The 14,186-nt window shown below is 40.4% G+C and overlaps 1 protein-coding gene across 4 annotated transcripts in view; it reads right to left on the bottom strand.

Annotated features, from left to right (window-relative positions):
* Positions 1 to 14,186, bottom strand: part of LOC136884024 (ras guanyl-releasing protein 3) — a 160,518-nt gene that overhangs the window by 58,732 nt on the left and 87,600 nt on the right. For 3 of the 4 annotated variants that reach the window (XM_068229775.1, XM_067156031.2, XM_067156029.2), the window contains exons 2-4: positions 10,357 to 10,429; positions 6,142 to 6,237; positions 4,411 to 4,573 (exon numbers count right to left, since the gene is read on the bottom strand). In XM_068229775.1, coding sequence (XP_068085876.1) covers positions 4,411 to 4,573; positions 6,142 to 6,237; positions 10,357 to 10,429 — 332 coding nt within the window. The remainder of the gene's footprint in view (positions 1 to 4,410; positions 4,574 to 6,141; positions 6,238 to 10,356; positions 10,430 to 14,186) is intronic. The other variant, XM_068229776.1, reaches the window with a different exon arrangement.

The raw sequence follows: 14,186 nt of genomic DNA, 5'->3' as shown, positions 1-14,186 counted from the left end.
ATGAATTAATTTTTCAAAAAAATACGTAAATGCAAACACTATCTCTTTTCAGTTTTTCCCTAAATAACAAATGTTTTATTCTGACCCCTTTTTGTAAGAAATAATTTGTTCATACTACAGTAGTTTTGAGATTAGAGTATAAATACAGGCCTGTTGACTAATACTTGTTGCCCATATAGATTAAAGGTCAGTTCACAAATGAATGTGCTGTATATTAACAGTTGATTACGTCTACATACGTAAGTTTAAACTAATTCATCCCCACACTGCAAGAAACTGTAACACAACACAAATAAAATAAAGTTTACAATTACATGTAGGCCTAGTGCTGTAATGTATGTTTTATAATACGGTACGCTTACGAAACTACAGCATGGTGAGACTTGCGATGACCGAATACCATTTTAGCGAAACTAACTTTGCTTCCCTTCTATTTACTGCAAAGATGACACTAGATGGAAAAACAAGAATGACTCAAATGAACAGGTCATATACCACGATATTTCTCAAATGTCTATGTCGCTGAATCTGTACTGCTACATCTACTGGGCTTTTCCCGGTCTAGAAATTGTCTTCACCAGCCTTTTATTTCCGTGCTTCCGAGTTCAGCCTGGATTAGCTTCTCGTTAATCGGCTCATTCAGGTATGGCTTTTGATGAATGCTGTTTTAAGGAGCCAAACATGGAGATTATCAGTCTCAGTAAGGGTTTTACAAATGCATTTACTCTAAGCAACATTCCAAGTGATGAAAGAATTTGTTTCAGTGATCACAACACTGCGCGTCAACTATTCGGGACAAAGTGTAGTAAGACAATGAAAAAAAAAAAAACTGAATATGTAACAGAAACGAATCAGTTATTTGAATGAAGGCTATAAAAAATCCTCGTAAGAATTTTGTTATTTCAGGCTCTTTAAGAATATTCGAAATATGATACACAAACTGATAACAGATGTACCTATCAAAAACTGAAGAGAAAAAGTGTCATGAATTTTTAGTCTTACAACCATTCAAATATATATTTCAACATTTTCCATATTTATACGAGGTTAATAAAAAGCCCAACCGATGAATCATTTTGCCTAGAGTGTAACAATCCACGTATTCCACCAAAACTAGAAGTGTTTATAGGTGCAAATAATTTATTTCAATATAGCTTTGATTTAATGGGTTGAATTTTAGAAAACCCATGGGCCTATGTGTAAACTTGTCAACTCATTTCATTTGGGGAGGGGGGAGATTTTTAATCCCCGACCCCCTCATCTAGTTACGGTTCACCCTTCACTTTATGCATACTGCCCACAGTCAGTTAAAGAATACCGCGTAATGTTTTATTAGTGTTGATTAGAGTCAACAGCTGAACACATGCTGATGTAATCCGACTCCTTATGGGCAGTGATAACACATTTGGTTCACAACGCAGCTTCGATGTAAAGAGTGGTGTTCCCGCTATCTTCCAATTAGACCGACTCCAGTAGGCACCTTCTTCTTCTTCCGAGCGAGTACCTGCGCGGTTCGGATCACGTAGCTGTCAGCTTGTATTCGGGAAACAGTGGGTTCGAACCCCACTGTCGGCAGCCCTGAAGATGGTTTTCCGTGGCTTCCCGTTTTCACACCAGGCAAATGCTGGAGCTGTACTTTAATTAAGGCCAGGGTCGCCTAGATCCTTCCTATCCCATCGTCGCCATAAGAGCTGTCTGTGTCGAGGCGACGTAACGCAAATTCTTGTATCCACGAAGTGCCATAGTAAGTATCCTGGCATAAACTACTAGAGTAGTAGGGACTTGTAGGAGCCTCAGTACCCTCCCACATCTGGTGTACATCACAACAGACTTCTTTGATGCTTTCGGCGATCTAATAATGGAAGAAACACTGGAGATGTAAGTGGACGTACAAGGAAGATGAAGTGAGGACGGTGTTCAGGCAACAGAATTGCTAACACACTCAAGAAATATGGTATGAAGACAAACACTGACTGAGCGAGTGGTTAGTGGGTTCGAACATCACAGTCGGCAGCCCTGAAGACGATATTCCGTGGTTTCCCCATTTTCACACCACGCTGCACTTACCCCAATTAAGGCCACGGCCTTTCCTATCCCGTGTGTCGGTGCGACATAAAGCAGATCGTATGGTTCTATGACAGACTGGCCCGTTCCACCTCTGTGGCTCCGATCGATTCTCGGTACGGCACGAGCATTGCTACATGAGCTGCAACACTTCGGGATAAGGAAACGAGTTTACTTTTCTTGTAACTTAGGTGCGAATATGACGGAAGACGTACAACTCATATTAACAGCAGGATTGCACAAACTAAGATTGCTTTCATGCAGAGAAACAAATTAGTAAGCACGAACAAGCTGAATCTCTTCCTCTGTAGGAAAATTCTGCGTGCATTTATCCCGACTGTTCTACTGTAAGCCTCGAGAAACCTGGACGACGAACAAGAATGAGGCTTCTGAAATGTGTTGTTTCCGGCGAATGGTTCAGGTAATCTGGAGGGAAACTTGACAAACGTTGAAGTTCTATCTCGAGCAAACCAAAGTATGTCTCTGGTGCAATTAGTACGTAGAACAAGTTTTCGTTCGCGTGGCCACATTTAGGCCCATCCCAGGTCATAAAAACTATTGCTGAGGATTCTATTGACGGCAAACAGCCTCGCGGTAGACCGAGCGATTCTTCAGACAGGTCTTGCAAGACATCGATGCAAGCACCTATGTGCGATCTGAAATCACGTCGTGACAACAGACCAGATTTTGGAGCAAATACTAGATGATTATATTGTATGTTACCGACTTTTACGTGTCACTACCTGCCTACTAACACAGATGAGGAGATGATGCATGAGAAATTCTGCTACTGCTTGCTGGTGTATTTTAGCATCTTCGAATATCAGCGAACTGAGCTAGGATCAGGAAGTGAGGCTACTCGTCCTGGTGATTGCTGTGGTAGTTGCGCTGACAACTCTCAGGCCTGCGGGCTGAGCAGCGGTCGTTTCAGGTGCATGCGTTTTTCCTCGGTAACTAGACAACATTTCTCTTTTTAACAGAAACTAAGAGACCTGATCCTTCGGAGAATGTAGTAAAAAAAAGATTAAGGACCACTCGCTAGACATCGCGTTGGAGTCGGGCCTGGAGATTCTAGGCCTCATTTCTGTTCACTATTCGTGATTCTTTTTCTTTTCCTATTTGTTTCATGACACACCGACATACATAGGTCTTATAATGACGACGGACTGAGAAGGAAGTCTTTGAGTGTCGGCCTCCGGATCCCAAGACAGCGTGTTGAAATCCGGCAGAGTTCGTCGGATTTGTGAACGGTGGAAAAAAAAAGTCTGCATGTAAAAGATCTCTGGTGACACATTTGGTGTTTACCCGACAAAATTATTAAAACTCACCCAAAGTTGTGGAAGAGATATTCGATTTTCTCTGCCGCCTAGTAGGCGTAAAGTAAGACGGAACGTCAAAATTGACGAGCAGACAGCCAGATGGCCTCAAATTAAAATGCTTGCACACAGAATTTATGGAACTCAATTGGAACCGAGTACGATACAATCCTAGAGTATCGCAGCCAACTTGTTCGGCAATGGAAAGAACAACTTGAATCCACCAAAACTTTTGCTCAAAGCATGGCACAACAGATGACCAGAATTAATGTTAGCCTCATTTTTATAGATGTCTCGTCAAGATGAATACTATAAATAGCCTACCATAATTTACAAACATTGGTGAAGTCGTTCATTCTCTGATCGAAGAAGATAAGATGAATATGGAAAAAGGAAAGTGCACCTCGACCAAGTTCAGGCAGGATAAGCGATTATCACGGCGAGCCTTCTATTTCTTTCCAAGCTACTATGAAATATTATCGAGTTCTCTTATCAGAGAGGAAGTATTTCCCGTTCCTACTCTGCACTACTTAAAAATATCACTTTCGACAGTTTATAACACGTGTGAGCAAAAAAGTCAAGGTTAACAATACAAACTCGATTAAATCAACAACAATAGCACGATCCGGGGGAGGGGGGGGGGGATAAAGTGCACACACACTTTTCAGGCATACGACAAATGTACGTAATTTACATGCGTGTAATTTGAACATATGATCTGCACACAAGAACATCCCCACAAAACTGCACAGAGAGCTTATGTTGTTTATTTCCTCTTTAAAATACTGCATGTGCATCTTAAAAAATTACCTTTAAAATCATATACTGTATTAAAATTGTAGTCATGCATTTAAAAACAATAGTGGAACTAACGGCATACACATACTATCTCAACATTGTACTGAATTGTTCTATATCATTTTCGTGATTGTGGTTTACTGTTTGACGAACATCGCCCTACTCTCATGGTGGCCATGCTCAGCTGTTTTCGGTGGGAGTTGAGCAGAAGGTCTACAGTGATGGTACTCACCGAAAGGCGTGACAGACTTTCCTCCGGAGCTGCTCATCTTCTGCCTGGCGATGCAATGCGACCAGCTGTTCAGCGAGGGCCATGGACGTTGTGAACCAGTGGTGCATGAGGAATAAAACCCCCGGCAGCCCGCAGTAGTCTCCATGGGGCTCGCCCTCCTTGTCTGCACACACACACACAGCAAACTATTGCAACCTTCATCTAATTGCTATTAGGTCTTATTTAATGAGAAAATTGCCCTTAATACCTGTTCGCAGTTTGCGTGTGAAACACCCGTGCGTGGATACCGCCCACATTTCTTTCCCCATGCGGACTTACTGTTAGCATTAAACAGAAACTCTATCCTAACAAACAAGTTTAGTATCGTTCTAGGTCGGGTCTTTGTTCTACTTCTCTCTCTCTCTCTCTCTCTCTCTCTCTCTCTCTCTCTCTCTCTCTCTCTCTCTCTCTCTCTCTCTCTCTCTCTCTGGGACGTATTTACGCATTTGCCATGCGATATATAGATATTTTTTTCTTTTAATCAACATTTGTTTTCATGCCATGAGTAAGAAAGTAGTGTTGGAATTAACTGACAGAATCAAAAACTTCCTAACATATGACAGGATAGTGATCACCGCAGTCCGTCACGACACAGATCAGGGCGATCCACTATGCGACTCCCCTGTAGGTCTGTACGCATGCGCTGACGACATGGTTCCTAGCATCGAGTGATTCCAGCAAATGACAAAAATCACGTCCAGGAAAAGAACTAAAAGCGGTAAATAAATTTCGACACCTAGGCAGTCCTGAGGGTCATCAGAGAAATACGGAATACGAACAAGTGGCCGTGCGGTTAGGGTCGCGCAGCTGCGAGCTAGCATTCGGGACATAGTGGGATCGAACCCCACTGTTCGCAGCCCTGAAGATACTTTTCCTTAGTTTCCAATTTTCACACCAGGGAAGTGCTGGGGCTGTATCTTAATTAAGGCCACGGCCGCTTCCTTCACACTCCTAGCCCTTTCCTATCCCATCGTCGCCATAAGATCTATCTGTCTCGGTGCGACGTAAAGCAACTTGTAAAGAAAAGAAATCCACGAAATACAAAACTAAACCGGAATATAACTGGGCACAGTGATTGGGCCAATACTCAAATACAGCATCGAACTCACCTCAAACAGATCTAACTGCCCTGGAAAATGTAAAATGTAATATTAGAAATACCAAGAAGAGCACCTTCTGGACTGACATATGTTCTGGTTAAGGAGAGCTTTCTCAGTGTACAGCAGCAATCTACGCCTGAAGTCACAGAGTCGCCAAGAACTCTCGCTAGACTTGTCAATAACACACGCCATGACAAACAGAGACTGAACAGTTGGAAACCAAGCAATGCGCAGAGCAATAGCAGCGCTTGCTATAGAAACTGTGTGTGTTACCGCGAACCTAGAGAACAAACTGTGCGGCAAGAGCTGCGAACGATACAATTTCCCTGTATGCTGTGAGTTATTACAGCAAACATTAATTACTAAATTTTCTGCACATTGTTGTAATAAAAATATATATTTTATACTCCTCGCGTTTCATATTTTATAAGACTTTATTATATAATTTTTATCAAATCCCATGTAAATACAAACCATAGCAAACATTATAATTATCAGTTTGAGAAACGGGCACCTGCGAGGAAATTATGCCTTCACATCTTGCAGTACAAGTAAGACGCTACAGCACTGCTATAGTGTGTACGATACTCACCGAAAGCATGGACGAGTAGTCGAGCGAGTGCGGGTAAGGTGGCAGCCCTGATGGGGAGTCCTGGCACCACAGGCTCGTCTTCGACCAGCACGCCTTCTGGAACAAAAAATCACAAGATATGCTCTTTGTTGGTTGTGCTGTCGTTACCTCCTGTAGCTAAAACCGTTCTCAGTAAATACCTCCAAAGATGGTGTGAACTCCGCCAAGAAAGAGTCAACGCTACTTTTTAGAATGTTATTACAGAATATTTTATTTTCCCAATGAAACCGTTACTATGTTCCTGTAGTTTACGCTCCTGCACTGAAAGTTACGTCTTCGGGATTTTAAAACTGAATTTTCAGGAAAGTGTCGTGGTTTGTGATTATGAAATGAGTATTCATAAAAGTACAGTGGACCGGACGCAAGTCGTGCGTGTACAATTCACCTTTGCCCGAGTTGGTATCGTAGGATCATTGAGTTGGGTTTGATAAAACATTCTGAGTAGGCGTTGATTACGGGAAATATACCGGTAAAGGTTATTTATTTGGTTCTCCGTTCTTAGAAAGAAGTGCCTTACAGACGATTTTATGGCCAAGAAACCCGAAGAAGACACCATCACAGAATTTTGTGATTACATTTTCGATACCTTGACGCCAAGTCTCCATCAACGAAGAGGGGAATCTCGATAGCTTAGGTGAGCTTCGAGAAATTCCAAGCGCAACTGTATTCTTGCATTGCAGATTAAACTCTTCATCTTACCATAACCATCCAGATATTTTTCCACTTACTCACACTCTTACGGATTCGCAAACGGACGCTTGCATCAAAGTTCGCACCTATCACAAGGAATTAATCGACATACACCTCAGAAAGTTAAATGACAAATACTCGCACATTTTAAAGTGGGCACAATTAAACCCGGTATCATTTTCTACAGAAAGTAAAATGTTGAAGAAACAATGCGGAGTTATAATGCATGTTCAAAATTTTAAAATCCGCTTTACCCCAAACAGACACAGATAGGTATTATGGCGACGATGGGAAAGAAAAGGCCTAGAAGAGGAAAGGAAACGGCCGTGGCCTTAATTAAGGTACAGGGCCGGCATTTGCCTGGGGTGAAAGTGGAAACCACGGAAAACCATCTTTAGGGGTGCGGACAGCGGAGCTCGAACCCACTATCCACCCGGATGCAAGCTCACAGCTGCACTCCCCGGACGAACTCGCTCGGTCATGTTAAAAATAGAATTTAAGAATAAATCGCCATCATTTTCAATGAATAACGAATTATTTTTAATGACAATTACGAAATTTTAAAGGTTCAAATTTGATTTCATTTAAAAACTACTACATTTTGCACAATGCAATGTAATATATGAAATTTGTAAAACAGTGCTCTCCCCTACTGGGGGACACCAGACTACGACAAGAGAAAGGCTCCGATAGCGGCCCCTACTTTATTGAAGTTACAATTTTACAGGTGACAGGAAATTGTCAGACAGGTTTACATATAGACAATTTTGTAGAATTTAATGACAATTTTACAAATGTCTATTTCATAAAACTTTTGAATTGAGAGGTAAAAAGCGGACAAACTTGTCAAATTGCAGGCTACACATAGTGTTATGAAACAGGTCAGAGCCTGTGATGTGTATATAACTTGAGAGGTTATTTCCGCGAACGCTTTGTAATTTACATTCTATTGCGGACAGTGTACTTTAGCAGAAGTGACGGTAATAACGAAATTGAAATGAGACAACGCCGGTTTTTTGAGGCAACGGATTAACTTGACCTTCAATTTCGGTGACTGTGTTCAAAGAGAAATGTATTGGCAAGAAATCAGCTAATTACATTATAAATTCAATAAGACAGCATTTGAGGCGTCTAGTATCAAAACCGGCCAAGTCACTCAAGGCATATTTTTCAATACGGACGAAAAACCTGTAGAGACAAAGCAATGATGGTCAGAAAAGATTTTTTTTTCACAGTTATATCCTTAATTGTTTAATATTTAAGTTCCGCTGTTTTGAGAAATCTAACTCATAATTAACCCATCTTTTTTGTTAATTTAAATTTTGACTTGGCCGTTTTTGTTGCAATTTTGTACAATTTCACAAGGTATGAAAGTAAATCTTTCGGTTCACCACTCGGAACAATATCCACGTTACAGCACACAATAATGACAAAATACGAGCACACCGGAAATGGGATTGCTTTGGCGCCAATGACGGTAAGAAACCCGCCAATACGTAAATCAGTGTTGCAAACGAACAAAAAACAAAATATAATGACTTCAAAGAATATACATTACAAGGAACGATTTTGCCTACTGATATTATCACATTGTTGCTTAATGTAACAACACAAGGTTCCAGACAATAATGCTGCATCATAAAGATTGTCGCTCATTCCTTGACTTGGCCGGTTTTGAATTCACTGGCTGCATGACTTGGCCGATTCTGTTGCACGACCGAGATTTCAGTGCTCTATAGCATGAAGACATGGACGATTTTAAAGCATATTCTTGTTTCACCTGATAGTGTTATACCTCTACTTCAAATTTATAACCTTAACTCATTTTCGTAAATTTTGTGACTTGGCCGGTTTTGATACTAGACGCCTCATTTGTAGTCACAAAGGCCAAATATGGTGTGCACTGTATTGCCTGTTTAATATCGCAATGTGCCATTCTGCCAGAGTGAGTAGGAATAAAATGTAGGTTAAATTTCAGTCTTAGATATTATCCCTTATTTTTTTACGTAATATCAGTCTGTGGTTTGTGCATCGCCTTCATGATGGATATCGCTCCTCACAGCCATCTAGAGCATAATACAGTACACTTCACGTCTGACATAAAATTGTCGCGTTTATGAAACAAGTTCTTTAAGTTTGACAACTTACAATATTTTGCTTGTCGCGTAAGGGAAACTTGTAACATTTACGAAACAGAAAATTGCCTCGACATATTGACAAATGTTTCAGCTCTGACATAATTGTCGAATTTGTCCCACCTGTCCAGTTTTATGAAATAGGGCCAAAGTCTTTTCCCCCTCCTATACAAGTTCGCTGCTACTTAAACACGCCACCAATCAAAGGCTGAGGTTCTCCGCACTATTGACAACTAGCAGATGACAAGCAAATTTCATTTTAGGTAAACAGTTATTCAGCACTTCATGCAGACTACTTTCAAAGACAAACATTAGTTTTCGCGCCTCACCTGCACTTGCGGAGCGGCAAGAACTCACGGCGAGTATACACGAGCAGCACATTAACACATTGCACATTTTACTTTATAAGCACTGCATTGCTCATTGTAATTAACAACTTTGTCTTACAAAAGTAGTATCTTCTAAAGTACAGAAGTGACATTTACACTATGCATCTACCTTATGAAAATATAACACGTAGCCCTGTGTTTAAATTGACAAATGGCTTTGATAAACAAATATGTCACAGTAAATGGGACTTTAGGTTACACTTGGACCAAAATGAGTTATTAGTAATATCTTGCAGAAAAGAAAATTCTTAAAGATAAAATTAAAGTAACTAATTACAGAAGATCAACTGATGTTCCGAGTTTTATACATAGAGTATGCACATGCCTAATAAAACAACAACAGAATGAAGTGAGAAAGAAAAACCTTTCGTGTCTATTACATCTGTACCAATTGTTTAAACATACAATGGACAGGGAGTAATGTTTCGGTCTTTATCGGCACTCGTACTGGATCTTCATCACATGTTGGGACTATTCAGGGCAGGATTGTCGAATTCACTTAGAAAGAAATATCTTCTTATCATGTAAGAAACTAAGCCCTTGGTATCACAAGCGACTGGAGATAACATCCCTTATTTTGTTTTCTTAGCATTGACCACAGAAAATGACTGTATGTGCCATCTAGAGTGTAGAAAATCAATCAATACTTCTTGTAGTTGTTGAGAGAAGCTGAGCGCTTACTATAACAACCTAAAAAACAGATGTAACATGAATGTTTTTTTTCTTTCTCACAAAATGAGCTCTGGCAAGCTGAGGCCACCCTACCGAACAACATTATCTCGTACTAAAATAAAAAAACACTGTCTATTTTAAATCTAAATAAACAACAATTACTGTTTGATGTATGACCTATAGCCTATATTACTTTCTAGCTGAATATTTTTAATCATTATACCGGACATGTCACAAATCCTGTCTGAACACCGACTACTGCAAGAGATGCGAAATGTTGAGGTGCTCACCTGTGCTGGCGATGTCTGCGGCCCCACACCCCGCCATCTCTCGAGCTGGACGGTCATCACCAGTTGCAGCCACCTGCAACAACAACACACCGGACTACTCAGTCAATCTTTATGACCTTTATCAACAAAAGGTTTTCAATTCTTTTATTATAGAATACTAGTTTTACGCGACGGAGTTTTGTCAATCCGATCGACTGAGTTACAAGTTTCGTAAAGAATCGCTAGAGGACCATAAATGTGTACCAGTTTTAGGTAAATGGATTTGTATAAACCTTGGGAAACCTCAACTGTCAAGAGGTTAAACGAAAACTTCCAATACTGACTGACGTTAACAAGTGGAATACAAAAACGTTGATTGTTGACTGCCTGTTACAGATACGTATGTGGTCTCAGTAACGTTTTATTCTCAGCGTTTAGTCGACTCTCAAGAATGCTCTTCTCCTATACCTAAAGCAAGGTTATTGTGTTGTTATGGCGGACTTTTCTTTTCTAGAACTTTTGCGCTGTACGGTTCTTACGCATGTAGTTAACAGTTTAGGCAGCATAAGCGGAGAACGTGTCCATGCGGCGTAATTTTCTTCCAGATGTGTCGCAGAAACCATCAGTGATAAGTTTCCTCTCATAACAGTTCCATATACAATACACGTGAACATTTCTCGGGGGATCCTCTGAACAGCGAAAACTGCATCATTCTTGAGTTATAACCGAATACGGATAGATAGGCGCACAACATTACAACTACATTATATTACACTGAGCTTTAAGGATGCAGGTATACTTTTCTCTTCTGCTAGAAATTTTTCAAAAAATAAAATTTATTTATAATCTAAATATGTCCATCATGGTGTATTTTATTTATATTAACAATACGTTCTAGGTTAGGAGTCCTTAACTTGGAATCCACATACCCGTGAGGGGTCCGTGAAAGTAAAATAAAAATGTTACATGTATACTCACTATACTTTTAACGTGAACAGGCAAAGGGAATCTAGGAAATGTCATTTTCAGCACTGCATAGTAATAACATAATCATCAAGCACCACAGTTAAACGCGTGTGTGTGTGTGTGTGTGTGTTCTGATTCAGTTTGCCACTATATGCCTTTGTGAGGTGGGTTTTTAAGCACGTGTTGCTATGAATCAATCAATCAATCAATCAATCAATCAATACTGATCTGCATTTAGGGCAGTCGCCCAGGTGGCAGATTCCCTATCTGTTGCTTTCCTAGCCTTTTCCGAAATGATTTCAAAGAAATTGGAAATTTATTGAACATCTCCCTTGGTAAGTTATTCCAATCCCTAACTCCCGTTCCTATAAATGAATATTTGCCCCAGTTTGTCCTCTTGAATTCCAACTTTATCTTCATATTGTGATCTTTCCTACTCTTATAAACGCCTTTCAAACTTATTCGTCTACTAATGTCATTCCACGCCATCTCTCCGCTGACAGCTCGGAACATACCACTTAGTCGAGCAGCTCCTCTTCTTTCTCTCAATTCTTCCCAACCCAAACATTGCAACATTTTTGTAACGCTACTCTTTTGTCGGAAATCACCCAGAACAAATCGAGCTGCTTTTCTTTGGATTTTTTCCAGTTCTTGAATCAGGTAATCCTGGTGAGGGTCCCATACACTGGAAACATACTCTAGTTGGGGTCTATTGGATGGGAAAGATGACATGTGTGTTGCCTTGCCGAAGACTATTCCACAATTTCATCTTGTTGTTCAACAACAACATTCTCACTGAAATGAACTTTAAAGATGTATAAAATGTATTTGCTCAGTTCATCCTTAATGATCGTATTTCATTTTCGTATTGAGTAATCATTAATATATGAATGATGAAGAAAAGCACTCTGGTTAATACTGTTTATTGTATTTATACTTTGTGCAAATAATACACATTATGTTGTAATGAGTTTTCAATGAAATAAAGTATATTCATTGCCTGCAAAGCAGTGTTTATGTTTTTTATCTGTCATATTTTCAAAGCGGTTGGCAACACAAAAATGGTTAAAACCTGCTTTAAGCTCTTTTCTTTAGAACAAAAAGAACTGAACATTTTGAAACCAAGAAGAAGTGGAAAAATGAGGAATAAGTTATGTAAAAGGAGAACTATATTTTCTGAAAGAATGAGATTCTAGAGCATGTGTGTGTTGATGTGAAAAGTGACCTTCTAAATAATCGAATAACTGCAATATCCACAGTGCGATGTGTAAACAAAGCTAACCTAGTTCGTTAACGTCCACATGGAGAGTTGACATGTTCACCTTGACCATTTCTTTCATTCGTGAAGGTGGATTTTAACATGATCCTGCACTTTCCTTGTCAATAGCTATGAGCCACTCTTATAGCGAGATTTGAGCCAACGTATTCCTCAAAACACTTTCAGAACCTGTGCAACTCCTTTGAAAATAATAGCTCTGCCACCTGTGCCACTAAAGTATAAGTGCATTTTTTTTGCTAGTGGCTTTACGTCGCACCGACACAGACAGGCCTTATAGCGACGATGGGATAGGAAAGGGCTAGGAGTGGGAAGGAAGCTGCAGTGGCCTTAATTAAGGTACATCCCCAGGATTTGCCTGGTGTGAAAATGAGAAACCACGGAAAACCATCTTCAGGGCTTCCGACAGTGGGATTCGAGCCCACTATCTCCCGGATGCAAGCTCACATCTGCGCGCCCCTAACCGCACGGCCAACTCGCCCGGTATATAAGTATCGAGGTAGTACTTATCCACAAAGCTTTCTTGTAGTTTTGCATAAACTCTACAAGCGAACTGTCATTGCTCTGTTGTGAGGAACTTCAAATACTGGTGCAATTTTAATACAAGTATGTGTTATACGATTGAAATATGTGGATGATCACGTCATCCCTAGACCTAAATTGGAACCATGTTGTAACAGATATTCCTTTTTCCTTACTGGTTTAACGTCGCACTAAGGAATCGAAAGTGGATGGGGAAGTTGCAGCCCCAGCATTTGCCTGGTGTGAAACTGGCTGCCTACGGTCTTACGATCTCCCGAATTCAAGCTCTCAGCTACGAGACCAACTCGCTCGGAAACAGAGATTACGGTCGTGTCAAAGTGAAATATCGTCTTTGAATATTGACAAATAAACGATGAACAATTTAAATGGCTGTCATGCTAGATAAAAACATATTCGGCATGCTAATAATCCTGGAATAGAAATTCGTTACCGAGGATGTGTGCACGTGGCATCGCTTGTCGAACATTTCCACCACAAGACGTGTTACTTTTGACTAGTAATTTATCACTGTCGTGAATTATTTTGTGGAGCAGACAATCACAACTCCATACTTGATAAGAACTTTTACTAATAACTAATAATGTATCAGTAAATCTAACCGGGTGTTTCACTCGTCTTGCGCCTTTTGCTCTGGCATTTCGAAAGATATTCTTAATTTCGTTTTTGTAAGAGTCCGGGCACCTCATCCTATACGAGACGCGACGTCCACTCTCAACGAACAACGTCGTTTAGGTTCTCACTGCAAAGTCAAGTGTAATTTGATGTGTCCAATGGATAGACCAGCCTTTGTGGGTGGGGGGTGTAGAATAACACCCACGCTATAGCCTGCCTGTCGTAAGAAGCGAGTAAAAGGGAGCTCACGGCCTCTCTACTTGGAAATGTGGCTTGGCGACCACGGGGCTAACAGTTGAGTCCTGTCACTTACTTGTGCCATGCTCCTCACTTGCATCAAACCTTCCTTGGATAACTCTTGTTCTTTAGCGACCCCGATCATTTTCTTGACCCTTGTCTTTCAAGTGACAGTACAGCAGCATCATTCAGCGGCTACTGGAAATACTAACTCGTG

Source organism: Anabrus simplex, chromosome 12 (assembly GCF_040414725.1).
Source record: "Anabrus simplex isolate iqAnaSimp1 chromosome 12, ASM4041472v1, whole genome shotgun sequence".
In the NCBI taxonomy this organism is placed as follows: domain Eukaryota; kingdom Metazoa; phylum Arthropoda; class Insecta; order Orthoptera; family Tettigoniidae; genus Anabrus; species Anabrus simplex.
This window is presented reverse-complemented; position numbering and strand designations above follow the sequence as displayed.